The sequence below is a fragment of the Podarcis vaucheri genome (genome assembly GCF_965113315.1).
Source record: "Podarcis vaucheri genome assembly, chromosome: 10".
Classification (NCBI taxonomy): Eukaryota; Metazoa; Chordata; class Lepidosauria; order Squamata; family Lacertidae; genus Podarcis; species Podarcis vaucheri.
The window spans coordinates 51,456,781-51,477,221 of NC_138748.1; the positions used below are offsets into that span (position 1 = coordinate 51,456,781).

The 20,441-nt window shown below is 41.9% G+C and overlaps 1 protein-coding gene across 4 annotated transcripts in view; it reads right to left on the reverse strand.

Moving 5' to 3' along the window:
- TBXAS1 (thromboxane A synthase 1) overlaps positions 1-20,441 on the reverse strand; it is a 207,933-nt gene that overhangs the window by 66,908 nt on the left and 120,584 nt on the right. For all 4 annotated transcript variants that reach the window (XM_082240544.1, XM_082240547.1, XM_082240545.1 and 1 more), the window contains exons 7-9: positions 5,943-6,031; positions 4,238-4,386; positions 1,104-1,234 (exon numbers count right to left, since the gene is read on the reverse strand). In XM_082240544.1, coding sequence (XP_082096670.1) covers positions 1,104-1,234; positions 4,238-4,386; positions 5,943-6,031 — 369 coding nt within the window. The remainder of the gene's footprint in view (positions 1-1,103; positions 1,235-4,237; positions 4,387-5,942; positions 6,032-20,441) is intronic.

The following is a 20,441-nucleotide window of genomic DNA, read 5'->3' on the forward strand; positions in this document are numbered from 1 at the left end:
AAAGAGCCAAAAGAAAGAAAGAGAAAGAGAGCCAAAAAAAAAAAATATTACAAATGGTTTTTTAAAAACCCAGACTGGAAGAAATGTCATGCTTTTAAATGGATAAAATTACTGGGTTGGAAATTTTTGCAAGTTCTAAGTGCAATTTTCAATACTAGTTTTAATAAGAACATATAAGTCACCAGAAAAGTGAACTTTCTGTACCCTTTTCACAGCTCCAGTTGCAATGTACATCAAGAAGTGCAAAAACATGTAGAAGTCAAGAGCAAAATAATCAGCCAAATTGTTGAACACATTAAAGCAGACAGAGTTTGCAATTTGGACTGAGGCCTTTGCTGCGTTTGATATCATCTCTACAGTTAGCAGAGACACTATAATTCTGAAGTATGCTGGATGCTGGGAGTGAAAAATTAGGCAAAGGCTACTGCCATTGTGCCTTGCTTAAGGGCTTTCTAGAGCAGGCATGTCCAAATCCCAAGAGACTGCAATCTACTCCCAGTATAAAAAAAAACCTGGCAGTGATCTACCCATTGTCAATGGATGGTTGAGCTTTTTGGGGGGAGGATTGCCCAGAGTTGGTGAGCTTTTTTTAAGAAAATCACAGTTGACCCGTTGAACATGTCTATCCTTAAAAAAAAGGAAAGGACCCCTGACAGTTAAGTCCAGTCATGGACGACTCTGGGGTTGCAGCGCCCATCTTGCTTTACTGGCCGAGCGAGCCAACGTTTGTCTGCAGACCGTTTTTCCAGGTCATGTGGCCAGCATGACTAAGCCGCTTCTGGCAAACCAGAGCAGTGCACGGAAACACCGTTTACCTTCCCACCGGAGCGGTACCTATTTATCTACTTGCACTTTGACGTGCTTTCGGACTGCTAGGTTGGCAGGAGCAGGGACCGAGCAACGGGAGCTCACCCCGTCACGCAAATTCGAACCGCCAACCTTCCGATCGGCAAGCCCTAGGCTCTGTGGTTTAGACCACAGCGCCACCAGCATCCCATGTCTGTCCTAGAGGCAACAAATTAATCACTGTAGGAAGCAGTGGACTAAATGCACACAATTTGGTTGGGTCATGAATGGCTTTTCCTACCATAAAGAAGTCTTACCTCATTTGGGTCTTGCTGGTCTCTCAAAGCAATCATATTCTTAATGGCATTGATAAAAAATCCATTCACCTCATCTCGTTTCTTATTTGGCAAAATCTGAAGCAGGGGGACCATTACGAACGGAAATGCAACTTTAAGAGAGTTTCAAAAAAAAACAAACCATCATTAGCTATTAATGCAAATATCCACAACCCCTATGTATATGGATTTCCTTTCCTTTCAGAGTTTTTAAAATAAAAAATACTACTGCTTTCTTATGTTGTCATTGTTGACTAGAGGGTCGCATATACTTTCTCAGATTACTCCGATTACTGAGATGAACACATGGTTGTAGGACGCATCTCATACATTTCTCTAATTTACAATATTAGAGCTAGGCAATGGGAGTTGAAGTCCAAAATCATTTGGAGGGCATTAGGTTGGGGAAGGCTGTTCTACAGAGAAATAGGATTCAATGTGTGTTCAGGGTTCTGCAACATTGCAATGTATGCCACAGCACACTTAATTCATTATGAGGCTTTTAAAAACACACATACACTTTACAAACCAACCTGCAAGGTAAGACAGCTCTGAGAATGTGACTGGAAGGTTACATTAATTCAATTTCCATCATCCCTTTTCATTCTGGAAAGCAGGGTGCCTCATTTAATGCCCTATTAAAGCTTATATATACTTCTCCAAAGAGACTAACTGCAGCAAACTGTATTTACAGACTCTTGAGACAATCACAAGGTTTGTCTCGGGGCTGCAGGAAGTTTTGTGTAAATGTACCCTTTAACTAAGTGAACCATTAAATAGAAGGTCACTAAATGTTTCTAGTGTGTTTTTTTTCAAATGAGGAATTTGCCCCGAAGTATTTTTCCCTTCATAGGAACTACCTTGCTGCATAATATTCATAAAGCTTGAGTTGTGTGCATGGCACAAATCTGAGACTTGATCAATTGATTCCTAAAGAGAACAACAACTACCAGGCTTTTAGAAGACATCTGAAGGCAGCCCTGTTTCGGGAAGCTTTTAATGTTTGATGTATTATAGTATTTTAATATTCTTTTGGAAGCCGCCCAGAGTGGCTGGGGAAGCCCAGCCAGATGGGCGGGGTATAAATAATAAATTATTATTATTATTATTATTATTATTATTATTATTATTATTATTAACCGGTAACTGCCTTAAACTGGAGAACAATAAATTCCAATTCTACACACTGAGTGGCTATTGTTATAAACAATTAAACGGACTAACGTGCTAGATTGGTGTGTCAAATGGAGAGAGAGAAACTCCATCTACACAGAAAGGTGGAGTGCAGCAGAATTCTATGACTGTGTGATTGGACGGACCTTGGGTTCATCTTTCTGGATACCCAGAAGCCAAGCAGGGTTGGGTGGAGTTAAAAATTAGACCCTGTAGTTAACCTGTCAGGTAGTGCTTGGTAAGAGTCAGGATTAGATTTAGCAATGGTTTACCAAGGGATTACCTGGGTGGTTAGGGGTTTGCTAGGCAGGGCAAGTCAGTTTATTTCCTTGAGGGAAAAGAAAAGATCCTACAAGGGGCTGTAAGCGTTTTTACTGGTTTAGTAGAACAAATACCCATTTTAGGAGGAATCAGTTTAATCAGAAACAGGTTTAAAGTGGAGGTCTTAAGTAAAGTTATTGATTTAATTCTGTAAAGTGATTGTGACTGAAACAAAGTAATCTGCCTCATCCAAGTATCCATTAAGTTTTAACCCTCATAGACTGCATATAAATAAAATTCTTCTTTTGTTTCCAACATGCCTCATCATTACTTTGATATTGTTAAGGGATAAGCAGTCACAGGTTTTGCTTTCACATTTTAGTAAATGCTACCACATAAAGAGAATTTCAGCCCTCTCAAGTGTTACTGACAGGGAGCACCTAACTCCCTTTTTAAAACAACCCAAACCTGGCCACGCTACACTGCTGGTGGTAAGAGTGCATAGGATTGTAGCCCTTGCTTATTGTTATCACTGTTATGGTTAGTTACGTCAAAAACAAAAATAATTGAAACTAATCTTATTGAACTCCACTGCTCTTTACAATTTATGGGGGGTAGGATCACTACCATAAATGTCTTAAGGAGTAGCAAATAAATTATAACATGAATACATTATCTGTTTTAACCATTTTTCCAGTCAATGCCTACCTGAACGTCAAGATCCTCTTCTGAAGCCCTGCTACAGGCGCCCCCAGTACTGAATGATTGCCACCCTGGATAACCACCAGAGAAAGGACCTTTTAAATCCCAGCACCTCAGTTGTGGAGCAGGCTTCCCAAGCATGACTGCCTGGGGTGATCCTTCTTGTGTTTCTGGTGCCTAGTGAATACCTTTTTGTTCACACAAGGCCTCTTAAATAACTATGTCATTTTGGCCTCCATTTTTCAATCTGTGTTCAGTTTGGGGGTGCAGTGAGTTTTTGTTTTCTTGTGGTACTTTAGTAATTTTTAATCTGACGTATTTGTGACTATTCTGTATTTAAATTATTTTTACTTACTGTAAACTGCCCAGAAAATTTAATATGAGGTGACACACAAATGCCACACACAAATAAACAAGCTCATTTTTTTAATCTACTTAGGCTGAAATCCTGTACCCACTAACCTAGGAATGGGCCCTATTGAATTCAATGGGCATATCTCTAGCTCTGCATGACCTAAACCCAGGCACTAATTAAGAATTCACTGTGTAGTTACAGTACACACATCTATTCAGAAGCCTCTTTGTATTTAAAGGGGTTTACTCTCTAGTAAGTGGGTTCACAACCTAATCTTTGGTTTAGGGTTGGCAATGGGGGGCAGGTTAAGCATTTTCTAGTTGGAAATTTATGGGGGAAATGTCACCATGACTGTATTATCACATTTCATGTTATACACTGGTCTCATGCTCTCTCAATATTTGCATAGTGCCCACTAGTCCCAAAAAGGTGTGTGACCCTTAATTTAACTGTATTAATACATTCTTCTTTTACACATGTTTGAGGCCCTTGCATAATCTTTCTTCTTCCCTGTTGCATTCTAAACCACTGTCATGGACAACTTTTGGTTTGTAACAAACAACTGTTTAAAGAAAAAAATAGGAACAGTTGGAACGTGTACAGAGCACTGTGATGTTATACTTACTGGCTAGGATTAAGATGGGTTTAAATAATGAAAGTTCAAAGAATCTTCTGGTGTTCTTAACAAAAGCATCCTCAGGATTCTTCTGGGAGTCCACATGGGTACCAAAAGCCACACTAGCAACAACATCCAGGGTAAAGCTACTGTAATTCCTGTAAAAGATTTAAGAAGGTTGCTGTTAAACTGCAGTGTTTGTCATCCCACATTTCTGTTTCTGCCTTTGTTGCAAAACTGTCTCCTAGGGTTTATTTTTCTGAGCCTATTTAAGACAATTTGAGTTTTTATATGTGCCAAACCTTTTAAAGATTCATTTCAGGATGATATGTCAGGAGATATTTATAAAATGAAAAACTAAGCACATTATCTTCTGAAGTTGATTGTGAATAATATTTATACCTTTCATTTTTGCAAATGGTAAAGAAGTTGTACTTTTAAACTACAAAATTGAATGTATACTTGCTAATAACTCTAAACACAACAAACTCCCCATTTTCTGAATCTGAGTTTTGCAAAAGTTCTGGGGCTGGTTCACACATAGGTGTTTATCTGATGATGACTGCAACATCAAGTGATAATTGCATTTGTGAATGGGCCAATGTAAAAATCTTCAGTGGCAGATCTTACACAGAACCTAAAATGGCACACATTATGATGTAATCAGTCTACAATTAAGCTGCCAGTCGCCAGGCATACAGTACTGAGTACAGAGAAATAAAAATATATAAATACATACATAACACACATTCACTTGGTTGTGTTTTCACTCTTCACTCCCACCATGTAGCATCATGTCAGTGCTGACATAGGAAAATGGAAGTCAGATTTATGCTAAGTAAGAACACAATCCTAACTACCTGAGTAGTAGAGCTGGCGGGGGTATCAGCAGAAGTGTTTCTCTGCTGGGCTCTGCAGCTATGGAGACCCTTGCTGAATCCACCAAAAGTGAGAGCAAGCAAGAAGCTATGCTGGCAGTGTTACTGGTGGTGCTGCATCTTAGACTGGACCTTTCCTGAAGAGGGGCTTGATTGGGGTTTCTCTGCTGCTGCAGCCTGGAGCTAGCACAGCAAAAAGAAAAATGCCCCACTTTCTGCCCTGGCCAGCAGGAACTGGCAGGGCTCAGATGTGACAGAGGATCACCTATTCCATGGCTCCCCAGCCACTCTTAGGACTGCTCTGTTATATACTAGCTTATCAGGACCTGCATCTGGAAACTGAATGAATATCATAAAATCTTTTCTCAACCACAATCTTTTTCCCAACCACAGTCAACAAGCAGCAATAAAAGAGGCAGAATCTGCAAAAGGAAGCTTTCAATTAACACTGGAAAGGATCTTTGTCAAACGGGTCTGAGTTATGAAGATGGATTGCTTCAAGAAACCATAGTTAAAGATGGACCACAGTTTAGGGTTCAGATCACAATGGCTGGATGCAGCCACTAAGAACATTCTCCCCCTGCCCCCCACGGATGTTACAGGCAGCTACAGATTAGATACTCCACTACAATTACTTTTGCTTGTAATTGCTACTGTTAAAATATTGTGCTGTAGTAAAAACAAGAGGGGGGCAGATATAATCATTTGAAAGTGGCAATGTCCACATCAAGACAGAAAAATTAAAAACTCCATTTGTAAAATAATTGCATACTTAGAATAGCTTGGCAAATCAAGTACCTGTAAAAACTTCCCTCGCTTCTAATTTATTAAAGTACCTTTGGATGTCAAAAGCTGTGCCAGAATCTGCATAGACCTTTAAGTTACTCAGCAGGATGTCACATGCCTGGTTGATTAGCGGCACCATCTAAAAAGGAGCACATGCACACGGTGTAATTAAAAAACACACAATACATTTCTCTACATTAATTGCATACTGCAGGAGGTAAGTGCTCTCAGGAGCTCCTGAATCAGTGGATAAAGTCATTTTCTTAGGGAGGTTTTACACACACGCAAACGCGCACACACACACGAACAAATACACGTTCCAGTGATAACATGCTCTCTGTCCAAGACTGATGGCCACAGGAGATGGTTCCCCTGCTTTCTTGTTTCTGTTGTGGCTGCTCACTGCTCTTGGACGAGAGAATAGGCTGGGACATTCGTGACAAATGGAACCTGTAACTGTAGTGTTGTACAATCTGTTTACTCCAAGCTGGAAGGGGCAACTGCCATAGGAAATGAGAAGCCTCTAGGAGTGTGTGTGTGTGCGTGCACAGTGGCTGCTATATTGCCAGAGTTTGTTATGTGGCATGGAGATGCAGGGCTCTACGTGCACTTGGCACAGATCTGCCCTCTGTCGATCAGCACAAAGACAAGAGCATGCACAGCTTATCTTCTGCCACCTTTGAAGAGGAAGGAAGGAAGAGATCCCTTTGCATGAAAGCGAGAGCAGGCTCTGCCGCTTGTGTTCTCAACTAGGATCAATTGCTTACACTAAGCAAGCAGCTGACTGGCCGTTGCTAAGCCTGCACCAAAACTCATATGGTCAGAACACTGCTAATTTGTCTACTAGCTTACCAGCGACAAGTGCTAAGTTGCCTTTAGCTAGCCTGTGGCACGATCACTGAGAACATCTGGAAACTGAAATGGATATCCCCCAAAGCTTCATTTGCATAGCTCAAATTATGACTTTCAAAAGGAGGAACTGTGGACTCCCTCCTCAGCTCAGCCAAGCAGGTTTTCTTATAGAGTGATACCTCGGGTTACATACGCTTCAGGTTACATACGCTTCAGGTTACAGACTCCGCTAACCCAGAAATAGTGCTTCAGGTTAAGAACTTTGCTTCAGGACGAGAACAGAAATTGTGCTGCGGTGGCAGCTGGAGGCCCCATTAGTTAAAGTGGTGCTTCAGGTTAAGAACAGTTTCAGGTTTAGAATGGACCTCCGGAACGAATTAAGTACTTAACCCGAGGTACCACTGTTTTTAATACACCTTGTTTAGACCTTCTAGAAGCTTATAAGGGGCCAATGACAGCCCCCTCCCAGCCACCCTCCGTCCATCCATCTGAGGGAAAGGATTTCTCTGCTAACATAAGAGTGTACTCCTCTGCTCAACCGCACCCCCACCCCAATATAAACAACTTGCTGCCTCCAGATAAAGGGAGGGAATTTTTCTACAAGGCTGCCCTGTTATCTATCAACCTTTGCTGGGTAACTTTTTACACCACAAATGTTCTGGTTTGTTTATTTGTTTGTTGTTTTGTCCTGCCTTTGTTTTGCTATAGCCCCTCCAGACAGCAATAAAATGGCACCATTGGGAAAGGTGGTGGTTGAGTATCTTAGATGGCTTTAAAAAATGGAATTAGGGAAAACAGTTTTGAGGTCTTTTTAAAATGAAATAAATTAAATAATTTTTAAAAACCATGGCATATAAAGCTATCAATGGGTACAAATCATGATGGTTCAGAGTAAGCAATCACCAGCTAATAGGGAACAGCGGTGAGAGAAGTCTGTCACCCTTATCTCCCGCTTGTGACTTTTACAGAGGCATCTGACTGGTAGCAGCTGGAAAACAAAATGTTCCACTAAACAGGCCTTTGGTCTGTTCCATCAGGCTCTTATGGAGTTCTTAACACAGAGAGGAGAAGGATCACACTCATCGCTCCATCTTCTGCACTTTGATCAGTTATTTGCGTACAAAGGAACATGCATTATACCAAGTCAAGCCATTGGTCCATGTATCTCTGTATTGTCTACACTGACTGCATCTCTCCAGAATTTCAGGCAGTGGCCTCTGCCAGCCCTACCAATCCCAGCCAGGGGCTGAACCTCAGAACTTCGGCATACACCGTCAATGCTCTCCCAGTAAGCTATGGGACTTTTCCATAGATACATAATTGAGAACCCTGCTAAAAGCAGGGTCACCCAATCATGCTGAGGAGCCTAGGCACATATATATGATTAATATTAGTGTTATTTTCACGTATAGACCACCCTTCATCAAAAAACCCTAGGGCAGTGAACAATCCATAATAAAATTATAAAATACAAAATGCCATTATTATAACTTATAAAAACCTAAAACATCAAAATGACAAATTTACGTTTCACAATAATGATCCGGCGGCTGGTAACTTGGTGCAGTAGTATAACTCAAAGGCCTGTGTTATAAGTGTGTAGAGTTTGTGCACACGGGCCAATGGGTTGTGGGATGAAGGAGTAGTGCTGTGTATTAATCTGCTCCTTGATTTGTTGGTTTAGCCAATGCGCAACCCCTTATTCTTCTACAGGCTTTCAGGTCCTTTGCGCCTCTTCCTTGTGGACCTTGCAACACCCCGCTGCCTCAAATGATTCTGCTCTTTCCCCATCATTTTAATTTGCCTGCCACCCACAGTAGCATGCTGCTAGCTTACTGTTTTTCTTTTGTTTTAGTTATCCTTGCCCTGGTTCTCTTCCAGCTGACCCCTTTTAAACATTTCCATAATCATCCCTTTTCATCTGCCAGTCATGTCTTCCTGGCAAAGATGCCTATCCTACAGTGCTCCCTGACAGCTCAAGAATTACTCGCAGTCAATCTCATTTCCAGAACAGGAAACAATCATAATTTACTTTTTAAGAAGAAAGGGGGGTGGGGAGAAAGATGGTAGGATATCAAATTTCACAAGAATCATCTTGCTTGACAAACACTTCAACAGACGGAAAGCTCGCATGCTGTCACTAACAGGACCAGGACAGTCCAAAAATGATGTCATTGTTACCTATTGTGCATTTCCCGTTTTAGACCTTGGGTTTTGCCAAGCAGCATGCAGGAGTCAAATAACCTGTCCATGGAGGGGAAATGATCTCAACTTCTGGGCATTTGGATTGGCTGTTTATGACATAACAAAATCAAACATAAGCAATATGCTCACTGCAAATATTTGATCTGCCAATTATCTCATGTCACTGCTGTCTCGGCACCAAAGTTCTGCCAAACAAGACTGCAGGAGTCTGTTGGTGTCAAAAACATTATGGCATAATCCTGCCAGTACATGCCTTGGCACTTCATTCTTCATATGGGCATTTTACAGGAGTGCTTGTTTATGCCACTCTAATGTCAGCACCATGATCTTCTAATCAAATGTTGTTTTAATTCTAAAAATGGTTATCTACAAAACTGTGCTGTGATTGTTAATAACAGAATAAAATTGCTACCTTTGAGTATAATGCCCAGATCAAGGAAGTAATAGTACCATTTTATTCTATCATGGACAGACCCAAACTGGAGTGCTGTGCCCAGTTTTGGGCACCACAGTTTAAGAAGGATATTGAAAAGCAGAGGAGGGCAAGCAATAAAATAACAGTCAGGAAACCAAGCCTTATGAGGAATGATTGAGGGAGTTGGACACGTTTAGTCTGGAGAAGAGGGAAAATATTCACAAAGTTTATTTCCAGCAAATTCTATTTCCACAGTTACGCCCACCCCTCTTTTGCATTTGTGTGGGTAGCTGATACTCCTTAGGGTCTCCATGTGTCCCCTAGACTTTCAGCTGATGATACTGTTACATGCCACCCCAATCTCTGAGATGTGAGAGACTCCAGGGGTTCTGGGCTTAGGACTCAATACAATGGTGCCCCACAAGACGAATGCCTCGCAAGACGGAAAACTCGCTAGACGAAAGGGTTTTCTGTTTTTTGAGCTGCTTCGCAAGACGAATTTCCCTATGGGCTTGCTTCGCAAGACGAAAACGTCTTGCAAATTTGTTTCCTTTTTCTTAACACCGTTAATCCAGTTGCGACTTGACTTCGAGGAGCAACTCATAGAACGCAGTGTACATAGTAGCCTTTTTTGAGGTTTTTAAAGACTTTGGTGATTTTTGAAGCTTTTCCAAAACTTCTTTTGCCGCCATTTGGTAAGTTAAGCTTTTAAAACTTTTTGGGGGGGTTTTGGATTTTGGGTTGGGGTGTTTGGAATTCAAGGACTTGGTGTTGGGGAGGGGTTTGCAAGAATCTGGAAGCTTGTGGGTTTTTTCTGCATTTTTATGATTTTCTGTGACCATTGGGCCACTCTGCTGTTTTTTTAAAAAAATTCTGGATTTGAATTTCTGTGTGCTGGGTGGCTGGGGGAACAGTTGGGGAGGGGTTTGCAAGAATCTGGAAGCTTGTGGTTTTTTTCCTGCATTTTTATGATTTTCTGTGACCATTGGGCAACTCTGCTGTTTTTTAAAAAAAATTCTGGGTTTGAATTTTGAAATGCTCTTTACAGTATGTGTGACTTTAAAGAGCACTTAATAAACTCTTGTTGTACCAAATTTGGCTTTGTTTGGACTTTTTTTGACCATAGGAACGCATTAATTGATTTTCAATGCATTCCTATGGGAAACCGTGCTTCGCAAGACGAAAAATTCACTAGACGAAAAAATTCGCGGAACGAATTAATTTCGTCTTGCGAGGCACCACTGTATCCTGGTCACGAAGGTCATTGCGGAGAGATGTATTTGGGATGTATGGTTTTATTCACACCCATTTGCTTCTATAGCATAGAGCAAATTATTTGCATAGGCTAAATCATAGAAATCATGATACTTAGTTGCCGACCAAAGCCACTACCTTGACAGGTTTCCTCTTATACCTTCTACCATCACAGGTACAGGATCACAGGTTCTGGAAGGGGACCCAGTGGTGTAGCATGGGCTGCCAGCATCCGGGACTGCGTGGAGGGGTGGGCAGGAGGGAGAGTAACAGAAGGAAAACATATGCACATTCAACTGCCTAACAGAGTCTGTCACCTAGAAGATCACAGCCGCAGAGATATGAAGAGTCATTCCATTGTCTGGAGAGGTCACTTCCTGGTTTGCATGGAGTAGCTGTTTTCAGCGGAGCCCAGTGATGGAAGTGTGCAGCTATATTGAGACAGTGCTGGGTGTTGAATTTTTTGCTCCTAACAATTTTATGCCTGGGCTTACTGCCCTGTGGGCTGCCCCCATCCCACTACGGCACTGAGTGGACCCAATGTTTCATCCAAGCTGACCGAACTCACAGCAATACATTGCACTTGTTCTTGGCAGGAATAGCTCATGTTGTGTGATCAAGGGAGAGGAATCCCCACCCTATTAAATGCCAGGAAGCAACAGGGGTGGCAGGAGGTACAGTGGCTAACTAAGTAGCCACCCTTACTGATGCCAGCAACCTGCATCCGTGCCAGTGGTAGAAATCCAGCCAATGAGCTTGCATTTGCACAGTACAGTGCAAGGCCACCTGGCACTTATAGGTAAAGGTGGAAATTCCTCCCTTCCCCTTGACAGCCCTACAGCAGCATCTCACTGTTTCAGGTAGTGGCTAGTTAATATCTACGAGTTTTGCAATTGGATTTCTGTGAATAAAACTATCATGGCTGAGTCTGCCCTTAAGGTAGTATCTGGCCAGAGCCTTGGAATGCTAATAGGTTGGGATATTCAGGTGATGGCCCTAAATGGGAGCTAATATTTAGACGATTGCTTCCAGAGAAGGGGATAGCAAGAATACATTTTCTTCCTCCCTCCTAGCTATGAACAATGCAATCCAGTTCTCTGTGTGTGTCCACAAATGGGAACAAATGAATCAGACTGCAGTTAAGAGTTCAGGAAGAAAGAGAGAGGGATAGTTAAGCTGAGTTTAGGGGGCTCTGTAAACTAACAGCATCTAGGAATGCAGAAGATTTGGCGTACAGCAAACCTGCTTGAGTGTTTTAAGCTGCCAGCCTCAAATTATGCGAAACCTGCATACTTGAAAATAAACACCAATACTACAAAATGCCTTTTGTTGACTTCTGTGACCTCCTTCTAAAATAAACCAACCCTGGATAAGCAGCATTGCACCCTGGAACTTCTAACCACTTGGGGGGGGGAGAGAATGGCCGTAACTACATCATGTGCGAAATAATTTGAATTATGTGGTCCTACAGTATTCAAATTACCTGCAATCCTCTGGCTAAGGATAATACATTTCCAAATGAGCCCTCCCCTCCACCATGCGAAACAAATTGCTCACCTCTTTCCTAACTTAAGAGCCATTCCTGAGCATCTTCTAAATTTTTATTTGTTCCGGTAAATGCAAATGAATGAAGCAAATGTGTTGATTCTTTTTCCCCCTTTTCCTTAAAGTGTTTTTTCTCTTTAGTTAATACATTACACATTGAGCTCCCTAACCCCCTTCAGGTAGAAGAATGAAAACAGCCATTTGCACCAACCGCTTAGGACTGTGCAAGGTTCACTGTACATTTTTTGCTTTCAGAAGAGAGTACCAGGGAGGGCTACCCACAGAGGGAGGGAGGGAGAGAGATAAGAGGTGACAAGAGCACAGCAGCACTATCAGGAGAAATAAAAATCAATAGTCTTTGGATGGTGTCAGCTGAAAAGGGGAACAAAGTTATTTATCAAACCTGACAAGGGTTCTAGAGCTACAGAATCTTCCCAGTTGTATTTTTTTCTCTTCTCTCTCACAACGCTAGACAGAGCAACCCTGTAGCTTGGTACAATGTAATCAAACATTCATTCTTAAACACACTTTCTTGCAGGGTTTGAAGTATGTTGGCAAACACTTACATGAGGACACTGTGGAATATGCAAGTACATTTTATCCGAACATCTCAAAGTAACTTCACTCCCAGAAACCTTTCAGGGGGCAGGGGTGGGCATTGCTATCTGTACTGGAAACCCAACAGATTAACATTTTCAAATACGCTTATGTACGCCTGAGAGCCTAACTTTAATGCGGAGATTTGGTGAGAGGATTTTCTGCTTCAGGTGCCAAGTATCTTGGTCAGCCTTGGGACTATGAACCCTGACTGGGAGCAGGAGGGGTTACCAACTACTGCTTCTCCTCCTCAGACAGTGAAATTTCTTCAGCTAGCTCTGACAGGGAATGTCGTCGTCCGTCCCCCCCCCCCCCCTTTAAGGCCTACTTCATTCTGTCACAGATTCAGTTTATTTTATTTATTTATCCTCACCATAACTGGACGTTGTACAATAAAAACAAAGAACAAAGCAAAAACCCACCTTGGATAAAGTTCCAACAATCACAATTAAAAGTGCGGGGTGGTGGTCACATATAGTATATAAAACCACAGATCCTTAGGACTACAAATCCTTAAAAATAGCACAGTGGGGTACCTATCTCCAAGACTAGTAGCCTAGGTTTTTACCAGGTGCCAAAATAAGGGAGAGAAGAGACAGTTCCGCACACCTTATGCCTACAACCCATTTGTGGAAATCCAAGTATCGAGGCCACGGAAGACATACGGTAAACTTACCCATCACTCTGCTCTGAATATTTTGCGCCATAACTATATTATGCACTGAACTGTCAACAGTACTGCTGCCCAGGTTTATGCGTACTGAAATGTGGCCGGTGTGACTTAATTTTCTGCAGCTGTACTGGCTGAATTTATGAATATATTATCAACAGTATTTCCTTCCATTTCTAACATTGCAATATTTTAGTAATAGGTTACAGTTAGTAGGTTGCAGTTAGATATTAATCTAATCGTTAACGTCCAGTTTTATTTTACAAGTTTGCAGAGAGATAGGGGGTGGTAGAAGCATATGTGTTTTGTGACCTTGGGAAAGCCACTACCTTTATTATCTTAAGACCCCCTAAAAAATTGTGACACAGGGATAATCATGTGACTTAACTCACCCAGCAGTTGTAAGGGTTATTGTGATACTGTATGTAAAGTGTAGTGGCACCTGCCCTTTGGAATGCCTTCCCATTAAATATTAGACAGGCACAGTCTCTACTGTCTTCCTGGCGCCTCATAAAGACCTTCCTTTTTCAATAAGTCTTTTAAGCAGAGATCTCTATCCCAGTCTGCATGTCCACTGGAATTGTTTTCCCCTTTTTACATACACATATTTACATATACGGAATTGATTTTAGACATTTTAAATTGCATTACTTTAGCACTGATATGCTTGCCATCCTGGGCTTCTTTAACAGGAAGGGCAGGATATAAATTTTAAAAAAGTGCTCTGAGGACTGATGCTGATGATGGTGCTTCAGTGGGGACCAGGAAGTAGGCTTTCTTCACACTGGTGTCCTGGCTTTGCAATGCCCCCCTCTTTGCAATGCCTGGGACTACATGTTGTTGTTGTTTAGTCGTTTAGTCGTGTCCGACTCTTTGTGACCCCATGGACCAGAGCGCGCCAGGCACTCCTGTCTTCCACTGCCTCCCGCAGTTTAGTCAAACTCATGCTGGTAGCTTCGAGAACACTGTCCAACCATCTCGTCCTCTCTCGTCCGCTTCTCCTTGTGCCCTCCATCTTTCCCAACATCAGGGTCTTTTCCAGGGAGTCTTCTCTTCTCATGAGGTGGCCAAAGTATTGGAGCCTCAGCTTCACGATCTGTCCTTCCAGTGAGCACTCAGGGCTGATTTCTTTAAGAATGGATAGGTTTGATCTTCTTGCAGTCCATGGGACTCTCAAGAGTCTCCTCCAGCACCATAATTCAAAAGCATCCATTCTTTTTATTTTATTTTATTTTTTTATAATAATTTTTATTACATTTTTTCCAGATTACAGATAAAACAGAAAAAAGAAAGAACATAAAGAATAGAAAGAAAGAAAAAAAACAGAAAGTCACAACCATTTCAACGACTTGTTTCAGATTTCTATCGGACTTCCCCGCATCTCCCACACAGTGCATTCTTAACAATAAAGTTATCAGCAAATTATAACCTTATTTCGTGTGTTTCTTTGTATTTTCAATTGCAGTTTAAGTTTAAATTCTTATTTTCCATTTACTCTAAAGATATAACATATTGTCATTTTTACCCATTTAAACTTTGATTCTTTCATAAATATTATCCAATTTCATATATAATCAACTTTCGTTGCTGGGGCTAGCCTTCCAAGTCATACGGCATCTTAAGATTCATATAACTTATAATATTTTTGCAAATAGTCTTTGAATTTTTTCCAGTCCTCCTCCATTGCCTCTTCTCCCAAATCTCGGATCCTTGCAGTCATCTCGGCTAATTCCATGTAGTTCATCAGTTGCGTCTGCCAGTCCTCCAGTGTGGGTAAATCTTGGGTCTTCCAGTGCTTGGCGATAAGGATTCTTGCTGCTGTTGTAGCATACATAAAAAAGGTTCTATCCTTTTTTAACACCTTCTGGCCGACAATGCCCAGAAGAAAGGCCTCCGGTTTCTTGGGAAAGGTGTATTTAAACACCTTTTTTAACTCATTATAGATCATTTCCCAGAAAGCCTTCACTCTTGGGCAGGTCCACCAAAGATGAAAAAATGTCCCTTCAGCCTCCTTACATTTCCAACATTTATTGTCGGACAAATGGTAAATCTTAGCAAGCTTGACTGGGGTCATGTACCACCTGTATACCATTTTCATAATATTTTCTTTCAAGGCATTACATGCCGTAAACTTCATACCGGTGGTCCATAACCTTTCCCAGTCCTCAGACATAATGTTATAACCAATGTCCTGAGCCCATTTTATCATGGCTGATTTAACTGTCTCATCCTGAGTGTTCCATTTAAGCAGCAAGTTATACATTCTCGATAATAACTTAGTCTTTGGTTCTAACAACTCTGTCTCGAGTTTCGATTTTTCCACCTGGAATCCTGTTTTTTTGTCTAACTTAAAAACCTCATTGATTTGGGCATAATGTAGCCAATCTTGCACCTTACCTTTTAACTTTTCAAAGCTCTGCAACCTCCAACAAAAGCATCCATTCTTTGGTGATCAGCCTTCTTTATGGGACTGCGTAGGATTGCCATATTTTGAAGAGCAAAAAAGAGGACACATTTGCCGACTTCTACTTTTAACTATGGATTGTTATGACGACTCTACCCATGAAAAAGAGGTTGTGTCCTGGAAAAAGAGGACATATGGCAACCCCGCACAGACATGCACTCTGAAGTCTTAGGTGCCATGTAAAATAACATTTTATTTCCTTAGGCTTTTAAACTCAGAAACTGTGTTATTTGTATCTTCCTGCTGCTTCTAGGATTGCATTTTTGATTCCTTTTTAATTCTTTTTCAAGCAGCTCATATATTTGTGTTTTTAATGCTGGTTATTTTATTGCCTGAACCATGATGGGAAGGAATTACTGATAAGGTAGTGAATAAATTAAGGGTAGGGAAGAGTTGGACTACACCTCCCATCATTGCTGAACATGCTGGCTAGGGCTGAAGGAAACTGGAATCCAACAACATCTGGGGGGCCACAAGTTCCCCACCCTTCATATGAATATAGATCCAACAAATAAATACTCCTCTATCTCTTCATAAGCTTATCTTCCTTCTAACGCTTTGAAATCCTTGGGAAAGTTTGGAAGATAAATATTATTTGCTTTGCAAAGCCAACATGCCTAATCGTTCCTGTTACGAAGGTTGCTCAACTTTTCACATACACAATTCGCTGTTTTCTGTTCCCCCATGTTATTGTCAAACTTTAACCTTTCTGGTTGAAACTTTCCATGCTTGGCTTCTGCCAGTACTTGTTTTTAACCCAACAGCAAAGGAAGTAAAATTCCACAAGCATGTTTTGTGGATTTCCTAGTAACAGCATGCCCTTGCGGAGGCTGTGGCAGGGTGTGCGGGGAGAAGCAAGATGGGGGGCCTTTAGGATCTGCCAACTTGAGGCTCTAAACAAAATATCTCCTACGCCCACAGAAGATTCTACCTGCTTGGCAACACAGCTTCAGTTGATTTCTATCATAGAAAGCTACATTTGTGCAACAGTGATGACTGGCTGGTTCACAGAGTAGTGAGGAAATGTTTCTATGTTTTAAACCAAGCAAGCTGCTTAACTGCCTCAGCCCTACCCTGTCAAGGAAAAAAAAGGGGGGGGAATGAGTTTCAAGAAGGATAGTTATAGACCATATTGCCAGGGTATGTGTTGGTTGCATAGTCTGGATGCTCAAGAAACAGCGTACCCCCCTCAAATTTTCTTTGTTCGTGTCAAAATCATTGCACACATGAACCTGTTCTGAAAAAAACACATCAATTAGTGTGGCAGACGGGCTTCTGCCTTCTTAAGTGAGGTGGCAAGGCCGAAAAAAGAAAGATTGGGCAGCATAAATAGAACTCATAAGTACATTTTGGTTTGCAGAATTTCATGTTTGTTTGTTTGCACCCCAAACTCTAAACTCCATGTAGCATTTAATCATGCTTCGACTGGGATTTGTTCAGTCTGTTTAGTCTGAAGGTGCAACAGTCTGGTGTTGCGTTGCACGTTGCCACAACACAAAATGGTGAAAAGTGGCAGTGCATGGAGCACTGAAAAGCAGGGCAGAATGCTGCCCCTCTCTCCCCCCAGTTGTTCTATACGGTACAAAAGCAAGAATTGCTAAGTGAGAAAAGGGCTTTATGATGCTGTTTAACTGCCTTGTGCAATTTCAAGAGCTGGCATAAGGAACAGCCTGCCCCCCTGAACCACAGAATGTACTGTATTGAACCCAAGCCATGGAACGTACTGAGCCAAGCATTTAACACTTTCACACCATCCATAAAATAAACCGCCACCCCATGTCACTTGAGTTCTTTTGACCAAGATAGGTAGGAAGGAGTAAAAGCTGATTGCACCAATTCATAAGTACGAGCACTGAGAACAAAAACACTAATTTTTAAGCGTGTGTGTGAGAAAGATAGACATAAGCACTTCATCAGTTTTGTAGAACTTAGTTTAGCTACAGCAGGAGCGATGCTAAGAAGAAAGTTTAGTATTTCTGTCAATGGAGATGCTCTGAGCGTATCGTTGACAGCAAGAGGATAAAAGAGAGGGGAGGAATTACAGAAATGGGCAAATATTGATTTTGGGGGAGAAATTTGGGTTGGCTTCTAAACCAAGTAGTGGCCAGGCAAAATGAGAGGAGTTAAAGCTCCTCAAACCACAACCCTCAGCTATACTTCTGCTTTAGGACACATCGTAGTGTTTCACGTTGCCAAAAATGTGTACGTATAAATGCAGATCATAAGAGGTGAGTTTCTTGGTTCATATAAACAGGAAAATACTCATACCCTGTGACAGATCAGTTCATATTTAATCTTCATGTATTTTTTAAATAGAAAAATTTCATTTAGAAAAAGTTTTAGATAGGTGGGACTATCAACAAATTGTGGCAGTGTGGAGTGCTGCTATGCAGTGCTCAAGCCAGCCAGACATGCCTTCCTTTGTGTTGTTCTTTAGTCGTTTAGTCATGACCGATTCTTCGTGACCCCATGGACCAGAGCACACCAGGCACTCCTGTCTTCCACTGCCTCCCACAGTTTGGTCAAACTCATGCTGGTAGCTTCGAGAACACTGTCCAACCATCTCGTCCTCTGTCGTCCCCTTCTCCTTGTTCCCTCCATCAGGGCCTTTTCCAGGGAGTCTTCTCTTTTCATGAGGTGGCCAAAGTATTGGAGCCTCAGCTTCAGGATCTGTCCTTCCAGTGAGCACTCAGGGCCAATTTCCTTAAGAATGGAGAGGTTTGATCTTATTGCAGTCCATAGGACACTCAAGAGTTTCTTCCAACACCATAATTCAAAAGCATCAATTCTTTGGCGATCAGCCTTTTTTATGGTCCAGCTCTCACTTCCCGATCAGCCTTCTTTATGCCTTCTTTTAGGATAACTCCTTTTAACTTCCCCATATCCCCCCATTTCTCATGCCCCTTCACCAATAGATGCAGCATTTAGTGGCTTCTGAGGATGCTCGGTCCTCATAGGGGTGTTTTTTGCAAGATATTTTTGTCCTACAGATTTGGGGAGGGGAGGGAGGAGTGTACTTCTGTAAAGTTCAGAGTATCCCTGAGTCTGCTGATGCCACCCTCTTACATGTGTGGATGCTGCCATCACTTCAACAAGGCAATGATCATTATGTGGTGATGAGCACCAACTTATAAGGCTTTAAAAGGGAAATTAACAGAGATAAGGCTATCCATGGCTCAAGGTCATGATGGCTATATTCTACCTCCAGGATCAGAGGCAGTCTATTTCTGATTCTGAATACCAGTTGCTGGGAAAGGATGGTGGGTTATTTCAGCCAAGTCTGGGCCTTTGACCTAACCCAGCAGGGCTCTACCTATAGAGATGGACTTAGGCAATATGGCACCCTGTGCAAGGACAACATTTGCCCCCTATCCTAGCGATGCCTCACTTCTCCTCCACTCAACAATGCCCCCTTTGGCTTGGCGCCTCTGCTTCTTACATCTAATGTTCTTGTCACTCAAATAAGCACTACTGCTATACAGGACAGTGTTTTTAGACAGAGGGCTCCTTTCAAGAACAGGCAATAATATCACCTGAATTTAAAAGGCAAAGGCTGTTTCCCTCATGCAGCATTAGCACTATTAAAAAGTTCCTTAAACCTGCAAATGTAAAAAAATGAAAATGCATTTTAGAAAACAGAAAAAATTGGGGGGGGATACAAAAAGGAGGAGAAATCATGTTTAGAGTCGCTTCAGCATAGGTGAGTACCAGTCTCACTCATGTTGGCATTAGAAGAGGAAGAAGAGTTTGGATTTGATATCCCGCTTTATCACTACCCGAAGGAGTCTCAAAGCGGCTAACATTCTCCTTTCCCTTCCTCCCCCACAACAAACACTCTGTGAGGTGAGTGGGGCTGAGAGACTTCAGAGAAGTGTGACTGACCCAAGGTCACCCAGCAGCTGCAGGTGGAGGAGCGGGGAAGCGAACCCAGTTCACCAGATTACAAGTCCACCACTCTTAACCACTGCACCACACTGGCTCTCCAGAATAAAAGTAGTGGTTACTTGTGGGGACTTTCTGCATGGGGAATTGAATGCTTCTGAAAAGAAGAAGAAAATGGCACATCAGATATACTTTGGTGTGTGCTTGAATCACTGTTTTGGTTTCTCCATTCTCTTGCCAGTATTTACGGCAAAAGGGAGGGGGAGACCCCCATTTGCCACAAACTAGAATATCCTGTTGACAGGCAAAATATACAGAATTGGGGAATGGGGCAATAGCTCAATGGCAGAGTATCTACCACTTTGCATGCAAGAGATTCCAGCTCCAATCCTCAACATCTCCAGGTAGGCCTGGTGTAGACCCCTGCCTGAAACCCTAGACAGCCACTGCCAGTCAGTGTAAGCAATACAGAGCTAGATGAACCCAGAGTCTGAATGAGTATAAAGCAGCTTCCTCTATTCCTAATTTAAAACAGGGAGCTAAGAACAGAACTGTTACCATAACAAAACAACAACAACCACAACAAGAACAAAACCCAAACTGTTTACAGAGAGGGAGCTGTGTTAGCTCGTGGCAGCAACACCGAGAAAGAGTCCTGTGGCACC